General features: G+C 28.8%; 1 protein-coding gene across 1 annotated transcript; it reads left to right on the plus strand.

The window, feature by feature from the left end:
• Nucleotides 1-16,851: 16,851 nt before the first annotated feature.
• Nucleotides 16,852-18,311, plus strand: LOC105845444 (uncharacterized). The gene has a single exon (XM_065803295.1). It carries the CDS (start codon nucleotides 16,892-16,894, stop codon nucleotides 17,843-17,845), a length of 954 nt encoding a protein of 317 aa, XP_065659367.1. The 5' UTR covers nucleotides 16,852-16,891; the 3' UTR covers nucleotides 17,846-18,311.
• Nucleotides 18,312-20,214: the final 1,903 nt, after the last annotated feature.

Raw genomic sequence — 20,214 nt, forward strand, 5'->3', positions numbered from 1 at the left:
CTAGGTAAATTCTGTTCTTTCCATAATGGCTACGCAGGATGTTAAAAGTAACAATGTAACTTTTAGTATGATGTTACATTGCGCAATATTTTCACCATTGGTTATTAAACAAACTGTAAACTTATTTAATGAAAATTAAAACTTTCGATAAACGTAACGTGTATATTTCGATAATGATATCTTATCGTAAACGATTACGATAAAGTACCTGGCTTTCACTTAAAAAATTTTCTATGGTAACTTCAAAATGGTAAAAACTTAAAAAAGTGTTTTTAAGAAATAAACAAAAATAAATAAAAATTTATTTTTTGTAAAGGTTTTTTTTTTTATTTCTATCAATGAGTTTCACCTGATCGAAGTTCTGCTGGATGTAAATCAATTTGTCAACAGACTCGGGTCAAAGCTTTGTTCGGAAAATCTTTTCGACTATAACTTGCAAATCGCCTTCTTCTTTTTTTTTTTAATATATATTTCGCTCTTCATATAAAAATAAAATACTAAAATTACAATGAAACTTTTACGTAGCACAAAGAATATATATAAGACAGACAGAGGCTCAAAGAAGATACGGATGACTGGTGTCACCACAATCTTTTTATAGATTTTATAATAGCAATTTACCCCTTTACAATAACATTTAAAGCCCAAATGGCTTTAGTAAATTTACTATAAAATATTTTTTCTGAAAAATACTACGTGAAGAATAAAAACTCATATATGCATACATACTCGTATATATATAAACACACAAACACACTCACATATACAAACATACTTACATATATGTCAGAAATTATAGAGATGCAATTTCATTTGTCATTATTGACGATATTTTATGAGAAGCTGTATTCAAATCATTAACATATATTAAAAAGAATAAAGGTCCCAAGATTGATCCCTGTGAGACTCCGCAAACAATATCAAGAGCTCCTGACTCCTGACTCAGGACAACAAACTGTTTTCTATTAAAAAGATAACTTTTAACCCACTTTTATGTTAGGCCTTTAATGCCGTAATGCTTTAATTTTGAAAGTTAAATTCCATGATCAACAGTATTGAATGTCTTAGAGAGATCAACAAATACTCCTAGTACTTTTTCCCCTTTATCAAAGAACATAGATATTTTATTGGAAAGTTCAATAAAAGCATGTTTAGTAGACCAGTATCTCTGAAATCCAAATTGACTTTTGTATAAAAGCGTATTTAATGTCATGTAATCATAAATTCTATTAAAAATTACCCTTTCAAATATTTTTGAATAGACAGGGAGTAGTGATATAGGACGGTAGTTGCAAACAGAAGAACAATCACCATTTTAAAAAACTGGGTGAAAATCGTCATATCCAAATGACTTGTTACCCTTAAGTTCAAATAATGCTTTGTTAAATTCGTATTTATTTTTTCATTAGATATGCTAGTCTCGAGTTTTTCTCCCAAGTATTCATCAAACACTTTAGTTGACTGAACAATGCTAGATGCAAGAGAGACGCCTACATTAACAAAATATTTGTTAAATTCTTGACATATGTTTTTTTCACTTGTAATAGTTTTGTTGTTAATAATTACTTTTTTTGTTAAGCAAGAGAGTTTCTTTTTCTTTCTTCAAGTTACTTCATTTATAATAGACCAAGTTTTCTTGATATCAAACTTATTTTTATCCAGCTGGTTAGAATAGTACTTTATTTTAGTTTGTTTTAAGTTATATTGATAAAACTTTTTATATGATTTGTACGCATTTTCGTCATTTTCCTTTTCAGATTTTCGAAAATTTATATATAGCTTTTGTTTTTTTTGTGATGATTTTATCAAATTGTTTGTCACCCATATGTTTTTAAGTTGTTTGGGTTTTAATTTAGTGGTTAATTTTGTGCAGATATTGTCATAAACATTTTGAAAAGTATTCAAAAAATTGTCAAACGCGCTATTGGGTCTGCAGAGGAATAGACATCTTCCCATCGCTATTCGTACAGCTTCTTTTTAAGTTTAGTAGGCTTTTAAAAAAAAAAGATTTCTTTTAGAAACAAACATTTATTGCCGTCGTTAGATGAAACTCCGTGCGCAATATGATAGATAGGAAAATAATCAGAGAAATCTGTTATAAAAGTATCTGATTCAAAATGAGTATCTAAAAAATTATTAGTTAAAATACTATTAATTGCGGACGAAAGTTTTTGTAATATGCGTAGGCTTAAAAATAGTAGATATAATGTTAAATTCAAGTAATAAGTTAAAAAAGTTTTTTGTATTTACAAACTTTTCATAACACATTTCATCCAAGTTTCAATCACCATCGAAAAAAATATGCTAATTCTGAATACTCATTTGCGATATAATGGTTCTAAACAGGGCCGTGCACAGATTTTGGGAGCCCCAAGTATCCTTCAATTCGGGGGCCTAATCCTTCCCTCCTCCGAGAAAAAAAAAAGTCGCTTTAAAATTTTTGATTACATTTCTCACATATAATTGTAATTAAGTAGCCCAGCTTTTGTTTCTTACAATATTTTTTTTGTTTTTTGTTTTGCAAACTCTTCAATCACATCATGGAAATTAAGATTTTGTGCTAATAGACACTCAATACTAAAAATGGCAAGATTACTTGATTGTTTTTGTCCATATTTTATGATCATATGTTATTAAATATAATAAATATATTCGGAAAAAGCGAACAAAAGTAAAAATTCAAAAACTTAAATCTACAATTAAAGTAAATAATAAATCTATTGTTTTTTTGTATGATTAAAGAATTTTTTACAATTTTAATTTTATCTAAACCTAACTTTAATAAAATCTATTTTTTGGATCAAAGTTTAGACTTGCGAGGCTCTGAACCATTTTGTTCATAGCTTAGACGGAACTAAAAAACCAATATATATTTTTCTTGGTTTACAAAGTTCGAAAATTTTTAGGAGTTAGGATTGTTAACCATAAAAAACTGAAGCAAAAGTAAGCAGTACAATTACTGAATTTCTGAAATTTTGTGTAACAAGTCAAATGAGGAAAGTGGTTTTTCTCCAAAGTTTGCAGAATGATATTGTTTTATGTGAAGCAATTTTTCTGTCAGTTCATTTTCAGTCATGTCACTCTTTATCATTGCTTCATACAGTTTTTGATATTCCCACAAAAAGTTAATATCGTAAAAATTTCTTGAAAGGCTATGAAACAAGCAGTGAGTCAACCAACTACAGAGTCAATAATGTAATAAAAAAACCGCTCCGAAATGTAGCTTCCTCTCCTGATTCTGTTTCGATTGATTCCATGAAACGATCATCACCTTAAATTTGCTCCCAAGCAAAACCTTTGCGCTTCACTTTTTGGTTGATTGGATATTTAGAACTGATTTCTCCAGCATCTGCAGCTAATTTAGCTTTTTTTAAAACTGTTGGCCATTCCTGCAAAACAGATTTAAGGTGACTGATCAATTCTTTAAAATTTTGAATATTTAAAACCTGAATATTGCCTTGTATGAATAGTTGCCTTTTTTGCCTGAATGACCTAATATCAGTATTTAGTTAATGTGAGGATTTTTATCAAAACTCCAGACATGAGAACACATTAGAAAGAGCTTAAATATTTTAGGGCACCTCTAATCTCAGTTTTTGTTTTCGGCGAATAAATACAAGCTCGGAACTTTTTCTAAAGATTTAATGGTTTAACTTAATTGATTTGAGAAAAGGCGAATTACGTCAAGTTTTTTAGTCCATCATGTTGCGGAATGCCTGTGAAAAATACACCATGGAGACTCTTTCCAGTATTTCCCTGCGTTGTGGACTAGCAAAGAAAATTTTATACACGTTTTGAACAGTTTCAAAGAAAGTTTCAGCATCTGTACAGCTTGAGGCAGCATTCTGTTCAAACAAATTCAATTAATGACAACCACAGTTTGGTAATATAGACAATGAGTTCTTTATTTGTAGGATTACTTGAACACTTTTGACATGTTGGCTCCAATATCATTGGCCAAGGCAGTTTTCAAAATAATTATCTAAAGTTTTTTAAATTTCTAGAAATAATCGTGCAAAATCAGATCCTTTCTTCTTTTGACAATCTGCAAAGATAAAAAACCGTTCTTCAATTGAAAATTTTCCAGGTTCTTCTTCATGTACATATCGAATGATAAACGTAGTATGTTCAGTAAGGGTTACATCAGAAGTGGGATCAACCATAATTGAAAAATACTTCTCAGACTTGCATTCTTATACGATTCGCCTGCGAACCTCAGCAGCAAAAAGACCAATAAATTCATTTTGAAAATAATGACTGGTGCAATGCACCTGAAACCATTGACCCTTGTCCCGTGATTTTTTAACTTTCATCACATGTCTCTTGAGAATTGGTTATAATGTGAAATTATTTTCAGCAATCCTGAGAAATTTCCATTTGAGAATCTCTATTTAGGTCAGATTTTCCACAAAAAGCCAATCTACGTTCACAAAGAAACTGTATCACATCCAAGACTTGTTCTATAGTTTTTCTCCGGGTGGCTGCTTCGTAGAGGATTTTGCGATTCAAAAAATGTGGAAATGTGAAACTTGATTTACAGGTGAAAATAGGTGAATTAGAAAACAAAATACTGCTGTCTTGGCTGGGCTATGCTGAATACAAGCAAATCTCGCGAAAAAGATTCTTCATTTGGCATTCTGATTTTTAAAATAGACATCGGTAATATATGATTTCAAGTATCTTTTGGCATATCCAGTGGAAAGGAAACGTAACCAGCCCTGACAAACCTATCCAGCTAAGTAAAAAAAAATTTGAAAAAAGGAAAAAATTTTAATGTTAAAGTCACCAATGTCAAATGGCTGCAGCAAAGCAGCCATTTGATATTGTTGTATTATATAAAATATATCAGCATATTATATGTAATATATCAGTATGATATATTACATATAATATTGTGTGTTTATCATTATTAATTTAAAAATTAAATTAAATTATATAATCAAGCGAATCGCCTGTAAAAACAACTCTTCATAATACGTCACTTTTAAAGTTTGTCTTGCACTAGGTTTGATCGCATGACAACATTTTCTTAATATTCAAGATCAGCTTAGAAATAAAAATTAAACAACAGCTTTTCAAGACCAGGGTTATTTCTATTGATTATGATAAAACTTGCTTGCTCTATTGTTAGCGACATTGAACATTTTTGCTGCATATTTGTGTGAAAAATTGTAACTGATTTGCTTTAAGGCGTAAAGATAAAGGGATGGAAAATAAAACCTCCGGAGGTTTATTGCATATTATTGCAGTAAATTTTTTTAAGTCAACCACTGGAACCCCATAGGAGCCGGGGCCCCGAGCAATTTGCTCAGGTGACTCACCCTCTGCACGGCCCTTGTTCTAAGGCTATTATGGAAGTTAATTTGCTTACCGCATGGCGGTCGATAAAGCGAGGAGATTAAAAAAGGCTTACCAGTTTTATATAGAATTTCAATACACAAAGTTTCAAAATGCTTGTTTGCTTTACAAAAAGTCTTTTTTGCTTTAAATACAAATTTTTCAAGATTATAGATTGCAACGCCGCCTCCCATGCTTCCAACACGTGGTTGACTTTTTATTTTATAAGATGATAAATTGTGGAGAGAATTTTCTGGCAGTTTTGCATCTTCCCAAGTTTCTGAGATACATATAACATCAAAAAGATGTAATATGTATCTCAGAAGAGTTTACAAAGTAATAAAGATGTTTAAAAGCTTCAAAGTTTTTATTCATTGATCTTATGTTTATACTTAGGATACTAAAACCTTTATTGTTTTTTTGTCTATTAAATTCGTCAGGTTTATAGTATGAGTTGTCGAGACAACTTATATTTATTTTAGTTAAAAAACTATATTCATTTTTGTTAGTTCTCAAAAAGTTTAAAATTGGAGACTCTAAGTTTTCAATATTAATTGTTATATTATTCTTGTTAGTTAAACTCATTTTTATTAGATCGTTTAATAAATTTTATTCAAAGTCAATAAGTAAAATAAAAAATTATCTTTGTTTGTCATCGGATTGCTTATACTCAGCATTTCTCTTACGTCTAGGCGGTTGTATACAACCTTCTATATACAGTGGTGTGAAAAATATTAAGACCACCAAGAAAAAAAGCTTTTTTTTTAGTTTATACCACTTTTTAGATTCTAAAAAAGTTGCAGCACTACTTTATTTTATTATAAACGTGCTGTGGGTGTGGCTGAGTATTGAAATTATTAATTTTAATTTTAATTTATTAACTTTTATTGTAGAGTTATGTGTTTTAGTAAACATTTGGTATATTTTGCCTTGTGAAATGTAAGTTGCAGACAAGTGAATATGTATGGTTCAAACGAACTATAAGTGATTTTTGTTAGATTATTGCTGTTGTTAGTGATACAGTTTAATATTTTTCTGATTTTAAATATGTGATTTTGATTATTTAAGCATTTTTTTTTGTCAGATTATATTATATTTTCAAAATATGGGTAAAGTTGCTGACCCTAGTCCCAGAAAGCGAGGCAAAGTTGAAGCATTATTAAAGTTGGAAACATTTTCACAACGGGAAATTGCCAAGAGATGTGGACTAAGTAAAACAGCAGTTTTTACCATCAAGAAACGATTGGACTTTGGTTTTACATCCTCTCCAAGACGTTCCACTTCAGGACGAAAACCAGTCATGACGCCACGTGCAAGAAGGGTTCTGCTTGCAAACGTTCGAAAAAACAGAAGAATGACCAGCAAGCAGCTCCAGGGTGTGCTGCAGGAGCACCAGATCAATGTCTCAACAAGTTGTGTTCGGAGATGGCTGATACAAGATGGATTTGTAGCACGTCGACCGCGCAAAAAACCGCTCTTGACCAATGCTCAACAAATGCGACGGCTGCAATGGGCCATGGATCACAAAGATTGGACCACAGAACAATGGAGAAAGGTATTTTACCCTTTACCATTTTTTATATAAGAGCTTACAATCATGTACTTTAAGTTGAAGCAAAATGTAACATATTTTTTCATATAATAATGATGTTTAATATCATTACCCACTAGTGCAATTGTTTTATGTATCGAACATTGTAGCAATGGCTATGTTTATTGCATGAATTCAAAATGAATTGAACATGTAACCAGTGATTACAGGATGTTAATCTAATGTAAGCTCAAGGCTTTTACAGTGTGTTTGTATTTTTAGGTTTGCTTTAGTGACGAGTCTATGTTCGAGATACTCGATGATAAATGTCAGTACGTGCGCCGTCGTTCTGGGGAAGAATTTCATCCGCAATGTCTGGTAAAGACCGTCAAGCATCCTACCTCAGTAATGATATGGTCAATGATAAGTTCCCATGGTGTAGGAGCCCTTAGAATTGTTGAAGGCAGAATGAATCAACATCAATACATCAACATATTAGAGAAAAGCCTTCTACCTCAACTTCCAATTCATTTTCCTGATGGTGATTTCATCTTCCAACAAGACGGTGCACCGTGTCATCGGGCACTCTCTGTTACAAACTTTTTGAATCGTAATAATGTTCCTATCCTACCATGGACTGGTAATTCACCTGATATGAACCCGATAGAAAACTTGTGGATGATAGTCAAAAAGAGAATTGCCGACAGAAAACCAACAACAAAAGTCGCATTGATTGAGGCGCTCATAGAGGTTTGGACACATGATCCAGAAATACAAGACATGTGTCCAAGACTGATTGATGGAATGCCTAAGAGGGTTGAAAAACTTATTGTAGCTAGAGGAGCATCCACAAAGTACTGAACTATGCCCATTTTATGACATTGTGTGCGTGTCTTTAAAGGAAATATTCAAAAAATTTACTTTTTCAACAATGGTCTTAATAATTTTCACACCACTGTATATAATATATAATAATATATATATATATATATATATATATATATATATATATATATATATATATATATATATATATATATATATAGATATATATATATATATAGATATAGATATATAGATGTCAGGGGCGGCGCCAACATTTTCAGTCTTTAAATTGCTGGTTCAAACCTAGTGGTTCAAATCCTACCTCTAGACAAGTTTTGAGACATACAATTATATATATATATATATATATATATATATATATATATATATATATATATATATATATATATATATATATATATATATATATATATATATATATATATATATATATATATATATATATATATATATATATGTAATTGTGTGTGTCTGTGTGTATATACTTTTTTTTACAGAAATCTAGTAAGTTTTAAATCTTTTATAAAAAAATATGTCATATAATATTTGTGTGTACATTCAATAGTGTGTTGAATTAAATTTGTTGAAAGTGCTGTTATTTATCTTTAAATTTGTTTTTGTTTAATATTTCGTACCAGTACTACCACTCGTTTAAACAAAAAAAAATTGATACAAAGCAGTATAAAAATTACACTGAGTGCCAATTAACTAAAGAAAATAGTATCTTGTTGTGGAGAAAACAGTATCTTGTTCTATAACTGGTAACTCTACCCATTTTTGCGATCCTTTAATGTTGCATTTTATAAATCTCTTTAAAAATATTGAAGGAAAATACTTAATTGATCAACAACCTCTTGTTCGAAAAAAGCATAGACAACGACAAAAAATAAATCTAAATCGTTCTAACTTTATTTACCTATAAACATATACGTCGGATAAAAAGTTAATCAGCAACTTAGTAACTTAGTGGTTTTAAAAAAAGTATGGGGTTTACTCATTAGATGTAAGTATTATTCTCAATTGTTTGCCAGATAGTGATAAAAACATTAAAACAGTAGTCGCCAAACAGTAGTTAATGTACTTTAACAATTGTGTTGTGTTGAAGTCAAAGAAAAAGGATACTCAAAGGGGAAAAAAAAAATTACTTTTGCCTTTTTAAAAAGTTTTTTTTTAAAGGGCTTTTTAACATAGCGTAAAGATATTTCACTTTTATTGTCTGTAAGTGAAACTGATGTAAATGAGACTTTTTTTATGCTAGTCCTCTTAAAACACACCGATTAAATTTCCATTTTTTCTTTTGGGAGTGATTTGAATGTTGTAATAAAGCAGATATTTCTGAAATTTTTTCCTTTTGATATATATTTAGCTTTTTTCATTTTTAGGCATCAAAGTTCAAATATTTTTAGTTAAAATTACTAATTAACGTAAAAAAAATGAGCCAGAGTCACAAAACACTAAACAGTTGACAAAATATTTGTTTATTACACGCGCGTTATCGCGCAAATAAAAATTTTACCAAGAATTTGCAAAAAGGTGTTTTTGCATATTCTAGCTTATCAATGCAATTATTTATAAATGTTACAACTTCATAAAAAAACGTGGAAAAATATTATTGATATTAAAATATCAAAGAGTGCATTTTAATATCAATAATATTAAAAAAATTATTCATTTAAAATCCATATTTAAATCCAGTTTTTGTGAAAAAATTAACTGTTAAATAATTTATAAAACTACAGTGGCCGCCCACTGTAGGTTTATAAATTATTAATGTACTTTTTTTGAAATTTTATTACTTAAACTTAATATTATAGGTCTAAGTCCTAATGTATTTTCAGTACAGCCTTGCTCACTACTTTTAACTTCAAATAATTTATGGTTTGGCAAACTAACTAAAGTTGTCAGAATCGTTGTGATATATGTGAGATGATCTAGACACAACCCACTTTGAAGCGAAAAGCTCAAAAAGTGGCCATAAGTGGAATTTTTTTAATACACCATTTTCATTAATTTTTCTTTTTACAATTTATTAGAAAAAATATCAAATGATAAGAAAAATATATATTTTGGTTCTCTCATGTCTACTATCCTGGTCAGAGAAGCATTTTTTCCTACCTAGTAGAAGGTAAAAAAAGTTCGCTAAAATTCGCGAACTTTTATACTCTTCTAATTTTTATTTTTTTTACTCATTTAGATGATTTTTTTATTTCTTTTTTATCATAAATCTTTATATAGGCATTCTTTTATCTTTTTCAAAAGTAAAAAGCTTAAAATATTGAATATTTTAAGCTTTTTACCTTTGAATAAATTTTCCGATAAATATTGTTTTTGAAAATAATATATCTCAAAAGTTCCGCAGAGTTCCACCCTGAAATGACTTTTTTATCCTAGAAGATGTTATCATGGATAACTAAAAAAAAATCAGCTGCCCCAAATAGCCCAAAATGGATTTATGAGCATAAGTATAAAAAATAAAAATCTGTGTAAAATATTTTTCCCCCACAATGAGGGGGTCGTAAACTGTACGTGGTCATTACTTCTAAACGCCAATAGATTTTTTATGAAATTTGAATTCTATTGATAAAATTAAATTTTATTTTAAGTTTGAAAACAATTATGTTTAAAATAGTGTCCCCCCTCTCAAAGGGTTGGAGGGGGTTGTTTTTTGGGTTCTTCATGTTCCCAAGCTCCCAATAACCGTAATATTTTGTAACACATCCTCATTTGACAATAGTATTAAAATAAAAAATTTGGGATTTCACATCATGCCTGGAAAAGTGTTTCATCCGTATTTCTTGAATCTTGAATACAGATGTTATTAAAAGAAGAAAGGTATCCAGGTATATTAGAATCTATATGCTACGTTTTTGGTTGCTAATTTTATTTAAATGAGTACATTTTTCTAAAAATATAAAATATTTTTTTGGTTTGATTAGTGACCATTGTACCGAAGAACTTGCCTGTGCTGCTGCGTGGAGGGCTAAACCAAGCCTAGGAAAGACCGACTTTTCAAAAGTTATTAAACATTCTGTTAAAAATCCAGCTCTAGCCACGAAAATTATTGAAAATGAAAAAACGAATTCAATAATGATGAAAGCAGAAGAGGCCCTTGCATTAAAGATAGCTTGCAATCTCAGTGATTCACAATTTCAAGTTATTAAAAACTCTTCACTGAAACAGAATGCAGAGATATACTCTTCAGTAAAAGTAATATTTGATGCAAAATTCAAATGTTATTCAGAAAATTTGGAAATTTTAAAAACATCTGCCAAATGTTATGTTCAGTCAATAGTGAACCACACTTTATCAAGAATTATAAGCATATATAATACAGAGTGTCTAGATGGATCGAAAACAACCGGAAAATTCTATATGAAAGCTGGAATGGATGGAGCCTCATCTCAAAGTGTATACAATCAAAGGTTTGATGACGCAATTCTTTCAACAGGAGTTGAAAACAAAAAATACTTGTTCCAAACTGTAATTGTTCCTTTGAAGCTGGAAATAGGGGCCATCACTGTATGGTCAAACCCAATGCCTTCAAGCCCCCACTTTTGTAGGCCTCTTCACCTGCGATACCAAAAAGAAACAAAAGAGTCAACAAGAGCTGAAGAATTAGATGTTAGGAAGCAAATAAAAAGCCTTCAAGATTTTGAACTTGAAATCCCCTTCTCTAACCAGAAAGCAAAAATAAAAATAAAAATTGAGATGACCATGTTGGACGGCAAGGCAGTGAATGCTATAACAGATACAAACTCAACTCAATCTTGCAATGTTTGTTCTGCCAAGCCTTGTGAAATGAACAAGCTGGATGTAATTAGAGAAAAAGTTTGTAATAAGCAAGCTATAGCTTTAGGATTATCCACACTGCACTGTTGGATACAACTTTCTGAATTCATTCTACACTTGGGATATAAAATGGATATTAAAATATACCAGTCCCGATCTCCAGAAGATAAATTATCTGTAAAATCTCGAAAAAAAGAAATCAAAAGAAAGTTTAGAGAGGTGTTAAGCTTAGTGGTTGATATTCCTAAGCAGGGATTGGGAAATACTAATACAGGAAACACTGCAAGGAGGGCATTTCTAGCAGCAGAATTTTTCTCTGAAATAGCAGGAGTTAGTTTGGACATCATTTTAAGACTAAGAAACATATTGAATGCCGTTTGCAGTGGATTCCATCTGAACTTGGATGCTTATAAAGCATACTGTTATAAAACTTCAGAGCTAATAGTGGAAACCTATCCTTGGTACATTATGCCACCTACACTTCATAAGGCTCTGGAACATGGATTTTTAATTGCTAGCATTTGGATCTTTCCATTGGAGCGTATTCGGAGGAGGCTCAGAAAGCACAAAATAAGGCCATACAAAATGCAAGACTCAATCACACATGCAAAATATCTAGAATTAATGTGATGCAGAACCAATTCCATTATTTACTAATAAGAAGCGACCCTGTCATCTCTTCGATTGCTTTCAGGAACCCCAAGACATTTTGTGGTCCTAACCTTGATCCTGACGTACAGGACCTCCTCAGAGGAGATGAATAGTTATTATTTTTTTCTTAATAAATGCTATCTTTTCAAATTTAAACTTTTTCATGTAAAAATTCACTTATTAGTAGATATAATCAGGGATTACATATTAATGCTAAATAAATAAGGTAAATATTTTTTTTACTTAGAAAATATTTTTAGAGTAATTTCTAGAATCTAAAAATTAAAAAAAATTGCATTGAAAATTCAAGGGAGGAGGGGGAGGGAAGAGGGGGAGGGAAGAGGGGGAGGGAAGAGAGGGTAAGGGGAGGGGTCTACAACTTAAAAAGTTTTTATTTACCCACTTTTTAAGTTAGTTTTTGAATTGGAACAATAATTTAATAAAAACGTTTATTACTTTACAAAATTTTGAGATAATCTAGACTTCCACCGCCCCCCCACACCATAGAGCGTGACGTAATTTAGGGACAACCGCACACTAAAAAGCAAAAACGTGCATGCATAATTCAACTGACGGGCATGTTTTTCGCAAGCGGCTGCCGGGAATGCAGAGACAAAAATCTATCGTTATTAATTTTCATAGTTATGTAATTAATCAGTATTGTTTAAATTTAGTTGACGTAAAGACATGGTTTGAACACTATTTAAATTAATCTGTCAACAAATGCCTAAGCTTTCAGAAAAATATTTTTAAAATGTCATTTTTAAAATGACATTAAAAACACGCCTGGTGTGACCCATTTCTATTTAGTAATTAGTTAAAGATATTGATAATGCTAATCTGCTATAAAAATGTTCGAATTTATCAATATTTATATTTATTGTTACTGAAGTAAGTAGTAAATGTTGATAAGTTATTTTAATTTTTTTAACTGCTTTATATTTCTTAACTGCTTTTACTATAAACATTAACATAAATTTGTTATGATAGCAATAATGTCATTATTGCTATATTGTCATTGCTATAATGTAATTATTGCTATAATGTCATTGCTATCACAACTTTTGCTGTTATCGCACTGTTATTTGGTTGAAGGAGAAAAGTTATTACATTAGATGTTATTTTTTCTAATAACAGAATGTGTTATTGTTTCTGAAATTTTTTATTTTGCAAAATATTTACCTCTTGATGTTTTTGGCATGAATTTATATATGAGGTTAATGATGATGCATCTATACATCTGCCTAAAAGTAGGTGCTGGTGTGCCCATAATATCTAGTTCAATATAATTTCTTCAAGCTCATTAAAGAGGTAGCTTTTAGCAATACAAATAACTCAAAAGTTATCAAATTAAAACAAGTTCAAGAAAGGTATACAAAATAACTAAATGAATAAAATATGCCTCTGTGTTGCAAATCACGAAGAAAGCAGGATCCTACTGTTAGTGGCCTTTCTTATATACTATAATGATGTTGGTAAAAGTTGTTAACTTTTTTGAATTAAAGTATATATATATGTATTTCTTTTTATGTAATATATTACGTAAAAAGAAATATGTAAATGTATATATTTTTAATTCAATTTAATTCAGCAAAAACTTCTAAGTTCAATCAAATCCATGCAATAATTTTTTGTATTAAACTAATACTAAAAATATATGTATGTATGTATATGTATGTATATATACATATATATATATATATATATATATATATATATATATATATATATATATATATATATATATATATATGTATGTATGTATGTATATGTGTGTGTGTATATATATATATATATATATATATATATATATATATATATATATATATATATATATATATATATATATATATATATATATATTATATGGTATACCACAGGGATCAGTTTTAGGACCACTGCTGTTTTTGTTTTCTAATAACGATTTGCCAGATCAAGTCAAAAACCGTATCAAACTTTCAGCTGATGATAGTAAAATAATAAACATTATAAAAAATGCAAATGACTCAATAAGCCTTCAAAATATGGCATGGTCATCTATCTTGCTCACAAAATTTAATTATGAAAAATGCAAAGTTATGCATATTGGGAAAAAAAATTCAAATGCTACATTTATAATGATATTGGTTGCAATCAACTGATATTGATTGCAATTACAATTATACATTATGTAACACAGAAGTTGAATGTGATTTAAGTATAATGGTTCAAAAGGATCTAAAATGGCACTTACAAGTTGATTCAGTAACTAGCAAAGCAAACAGAATGTTAGGTATCATAAAGAGAACATTTAAATATTTAGACATAAACGTAGTAAAAAAGCCATTAACAATATTTATACATCTTGTGTTTGCGGTCTAGGCATGGTCTCCATTCCTACAACAAGACATAGACAAAATTGAGATGATCCAAAAAAGAGCAATCAAACTAGCCCCTACAAATAACAAATTATCTTAAGAAGCTAGGTTAAATATTATGCAATTAACGACACTAGAAGAATATAGACTATGTGGAGATCTTATTCAACATTTTAAAATTCAACATGGCCATGATAAAATAAATTGGCTTACAAATAATTATCAAAATACAATAAAAGAAGGTCCATATTTACAATAACAGAAATTTAAACTGAGAAAATATTTTTGAAGAAATACCTTTAGATATCACTTTTTCTAAAATTGAGTAAATGCATGGAACAACTTACCATCTGAAATAATAGAAGCTGCTTCAGTAAATAACTTCAAAAATAAGCTAGATAAATCTAAATTTTGCAAACTATTGAAACTATTTGTTAAAACTTAAACAAAAAACAAATTGAGCTGTTACAGTGCAATATCTACTGTTATTGCACTTAGCAACTGTTAACACCAGTTGTTACAGCTTCTCTATGTTAATTCACCTCCCTAAGGCTGAGAAGGCCACTACAGACAAGGAGGCTACTTAATTGTGGTTATAACCCTCTCTAATTTCTGAAACCTTGACAAACGCATACCATATTTTTATTATTATTATTATTATTATAATATATATATATATATATATATATATATATATATATATATATATATATATATATATATATATATATATATATATATATATAAAAATTATGTTAGTGTATTCTACAAACAGAGTGCTCAATGTTCTAAAAGAACAGAGCAATAATAAATTAGTAAAAACACTTATCTAATTTTTGATTTCTTCTACACTGTATTTCACCATCAGTAGGTTCATCAGGAAGATTCTTCCTGATGATGATGATATATATATATATATATATATATATATATATATATATATATATATATATATATATATATATATATATATATATATATATATATATCATATATATATATATATATATATATATATATATATATATATATATATATATATATATATATATATATATATTACTTTTTGATTTATTACATTAATCATTTACTATATAGTTGTTTTATTTGCCATAAATTCCAGTTTCAAAAATATGTCATTTAATTTTAATTGTTTAGAACAAGTTGTTAGTTTTTACATTTTTTTAAATAAATATTTTTTTTTTTTAAATTTGTTTTCAATAAAGCTGCAAACAACCATTAAGTTGGGAGCTAATAAAATATAAAAGCTATGTTTAATATTTGAGCATAAAGGAACACTTATAATTGCGACTTGCTTAAGCTTAGTCATGGGATGTTGAGTTTTGGTTGACAAAACTAGTCAGAATAGCTTTCTTGAACAGTGACCATGGCATTTTTGGACATTGTTTAAAATAGAAAGTGTCTCATCAAAATAACCAGCCTAAATATGACAACAGTATTTTATATAAGGACAAATAAAAGATTTATAGAGGTAGAGAATGGAATCAAAGGTAGGAAATTGGCAAGTACAATACAGAGAGTTTGATCTTTCTTCAATTTTATTTTCAGGGGCCTGGTGACTGGTAAGTTTTAACTCAAATAAAACTCATTTCCAATCATTGTTGCAATAATCTTTACAATCCTATATCTTTAAATGAAAATAGGAAACCATATCTTTTTGTACTGTCTTGATTATCTTTCAATTATCCATATTGTCTCACTTTATTGTCCTTGTCACCTTTATGCTCCATATTCCATTCTCTACCTCTAAATATCTCTTATTCATTCTTTTATGAATGTAAAATAATAATGTTATATCAGACAATGTTTTTTTCTTTTATAGAATGAACAAGATTTTTATTTTTAACATTGTTGCAACAACTTGAATCAATATGCATCATCAATGTTGTGTCTCTAAAAAATATATAATCCTACCATTGTAATTGCTCCAATAAACAGTCATATAGAAAAGTTATGTTCTTATGTTGCAAATCATTTTGTTAAGTCTTTTTCTTTCACAGTTTTTTTTCTTTTTATTTGTTTAGTTTTATTTTGTGAATATCAGAACTTTTTAATTCTCTTATCTCATTGTGTTTTTATATAATGATTTATTTCTTGTAATGTGCAAATTGTAAGTTTATCATCTCAACATAAATAATGGCCAACTGCCACCTTTTTGAAGTACTTTGGTAAAAATAAGAAGAACAGTTTTTATATTTTTGTACTTCTTTGTCTCAATTCTATTTTGTCTCAATTATTTCAGTTTTTTTTTATTTAGTAAAACCGAGGTGAATATGATTTTTAACAAATGTTAACAACAGAAGTTAAACTAATTAGTAATATAATTTTTTCAATTTGATTCTTTTTAGAAATAGTAAAAATGTACAAGTTATCTCTGTTGGCGAAGTTTGGCTGTATTGCCATAATTATATTTCAGGGATTTTTGTTGAACAAGTATTTAACCATATCTTATAATAAGAAATGGTGGACGTGGTATATTGGAGATGCCTTTGTCGTTGGTGTTTGGACATTAATTTTATTTTACCTGCATAAAAGATTTAAGAAGAAAGGTATTGATGAAGTTGATGCAGAAGATCCTACAAAATTTCCAGATGAAATAAAATATGCTTTTTTTGCTTGGGTAATTTATATTATTTTTTTACTGCCAAGAATTGTTATTTTATTCAGCAAAAATCCTCCAGCATTTAGAGAAAGCGATTTGTTTGGACCTAATTTCTTGAAAGTTTCATTGGCATGTACTCCGCTTGTTTTTTTGTTGATGATCTTTGGGTATCATAACGCAAATACAAGTCAAGATCGTAAAGTATATATTTCTTCACTAGCATCAAGTGTAACTTTAGATCTTTTTGATAGCATGGATTTGCTGGAGTTGCTTTTTGAACCCAGTGGAGTACCTAAAGTATTTTTAATACTTACTTTAGGTTTTGCAAGCATAAACTTATTTCTGCCTACTATGGCTCTTTACGAGTTGTATGTAAATAAATTTTCTGGAAGGGTTCCTGGATTTTCATTTAGAATTTGCTATGTTTTTGGATATATGTTTTTAGTGAATGTACCAAATTTGATTTTGAGATCTTTTTTATGGCATAACCATGATGCTGATATTTCAGTTCTTATTATGAAGAATGTGATGTGTATTTTGATTGGTATAAATGAAATTGTTGAATTTTTATGTGAAGAAAGACCAAAAAGATGTGATAATTGCAGATACCACTTTAAAGTATCAGCATACAAAGAACATTGTAAAAAATGTGTAATACACGATCCAAAAAAACAAGAATCAAATACTTTGTTAGTTCATGATAACTTATAAAAAACTATATAACTTTATCACATTTTATAGACCCAATTTTTTATTTTTTTTAAGCACTTGCGTTTGCTTGACTTTCTCTCGGAAGTGTGATATGAAACGGTGCTAAACGATAATTTTTGTTTTATGCCGCTTTTTTTAAAACAACTAAAACGTGTTATATTTTACATCGATCTATAGGAAACAATATTTTTAACGTTTTGTTTCGTACCGCTTTTTCGAGACGGAATTTTCGCTTATTTATTTGAATACAAATGTTATTTTGAATATAAATTACTTTGCTTTATTGTAGGAAAAAATAATGTTTTACTATATGAAAATATAAGTTGAAATCTTTAAAGATCAACTGTTATTGATCAATGAGCTATCACATTTTCAACAATACCATTATTTAGTTTGTTTTGCAATATTAAAAAAAATCCAAGTAGTTTTTATTAAATTTTCATTTTAAAAATTTTAATTTAAAAATTTACGTGAATTATTATCTATCTATATAATTACAATCTGATATATTCAAGATCTATATAATTATAATCAAACATATTCAAGATCAATGTTTGGTAATTCTCGATTTCAACTCTACAACAGCCAGAACCCTTTTCGACACTTATGATGCATCTTTCTTTCTAAAATCATTATGAATGGTTGCATTGTATGCAACCATTCATTACGGTTTTATTGGGGAATGTTTTTTTCTATTTAAACACAACTTTTTCTGTGATATTATATTTTAAATGTAATATTTTTTACAGATATTTTAATTTTAAGGAGCGCCAAAAGATATACCATAGAATTTAATTCAGGAGAGTTTCCTGATCAATTCAGTATTGGAGCATTCTATTTTGATAAATATTTTATGATTGATTTAGTTGTATGACTTGATGCCCCGTACTGTATAATGATTTTTCTTTCAACTGGACTAAACTATTTTTTGGTGACCTGCTTATTTTTAATCATGGTTAATATAGTAGTAAATATAGATTATAAAAAAATTTGTATTTATCTTTTACAATTTTTATTTTCAAATTTTATAATATACTAATTAGTAAGCTAAAAAAAATAAAAATTTAATTATTATTTATTAATCGTTAAAGGTTAAAAAATGGGGTAAAGGGTGTCAGATTTTTCAGCAACCGTTCATAATTTATGATTGAAATTTTGATTCGTTATATAATATGTATGCCATTGTGTCTTGGACTAAAAAATTTAAGTTTGGTCTAAAACTCAATAAAATATTAGCATTTTTGTAAAAATGGGGTAATAATTAAGGGCACAAAATTTTTAAAAATTACTTAACGAGAGAAGCAGTAAAGATTGCTCTAGTGTATGATGTAAATATTAATACAATAAGTAAGTGAGCCAAATTTCAAATCAGTTTGATAATTAGTTTTGAAAATATCTCCGTCTCCAGCCCGAAAAACATGATTTTGAAAAAATTGCAAGTAAAAAAGAAAAGATAAACAAATAAAGTTCAAAATCTTTTACTTTTTTATATTGTACTGACTAATGTTTTATATATATTGCTATATGAACATAACTTTTAGTGTTTTGATGGGGAAGGAGGGGGGGAGGCTTGGTTGGCTTGATCACAAAAACTATTTTGTACTACTTTTAACACTTTTTTTTCTTAATTTTGTTTTATGGCTACATTGCTTTTCTGCTTCCAAGGCTTGTATGGTGTCCTTACGTAAACTGCAATTTTCCCCGTTATCACAAGATGTCATTTCAAACTCATTAAAAAAATTATTTAAAAATTGTTATCCATCATAGAATTTAGAACAGCTGATCTTACTTCAATACTTAAAGCAGTTCTTTCAACACGTATATAGTTTAGGCATCTCGTATAATTTGATTTAGCGATTCATTAGAACTCTGTCTTTTTCAATGTAAACATTTTTCAGGAAAGTTATTAGAAGAAATGACTATATAACGGCTATAATGTTTGATAAATGTACACAACAGCTAAAATAGAAATATTCAATTACATGTCATTTTTCCAGCCAATTTTTTAGATTGGAATTTATACCATAAACCTTTTAGTGCGCCTACAAAACTAATGGCAATTTTTTACCCATTTCACGAAATGCTACAATATTAGGGTCCATCTCAAGTTGTTTATGCCAAACACACTTATGCTTAACTAGATCATTTAGTTTTGCATTAGAGTTCTTTTTATCAATAGTAGTAAATAAATAAATAAACAGTTTCTCATTAACAACCATTACAACAAGTTTTTAGTCCAATACCTAGGCTTACTTTTTTTGAAGAATTAAAATGTAAATTTAGAAAATCTTCACATTCTGGACATTTAAGAAGCTTAACTATGCTTTAGGTACAATAAATCTCATAATAAAGTTAAAATCTTCATTTAT

Source organism: Hydra vulgaris, chromosome 08 (assembly GCF_038396675.1).
Source record: "Hydra vulgaris chromosome 08, alternate assembly HydraT2T_AEP".
NCBI classification, from domain to species: Eukaryota; Metazoa; Cnidaria; class Hydrozoa; order Anthoathecata; family Hydridae; genus Hydra; species Hydra vulgaris.

Bases quoted from the DNA above. Each gene is read 5' to 3' on its own strand.
- LOC105845444 (XM_065803295.1), top strand. From the start codon at position 16,892: ATGTACAAGTTATCTCTGTTGGCGAAGTTTGGCTGTATTGCCATAATT.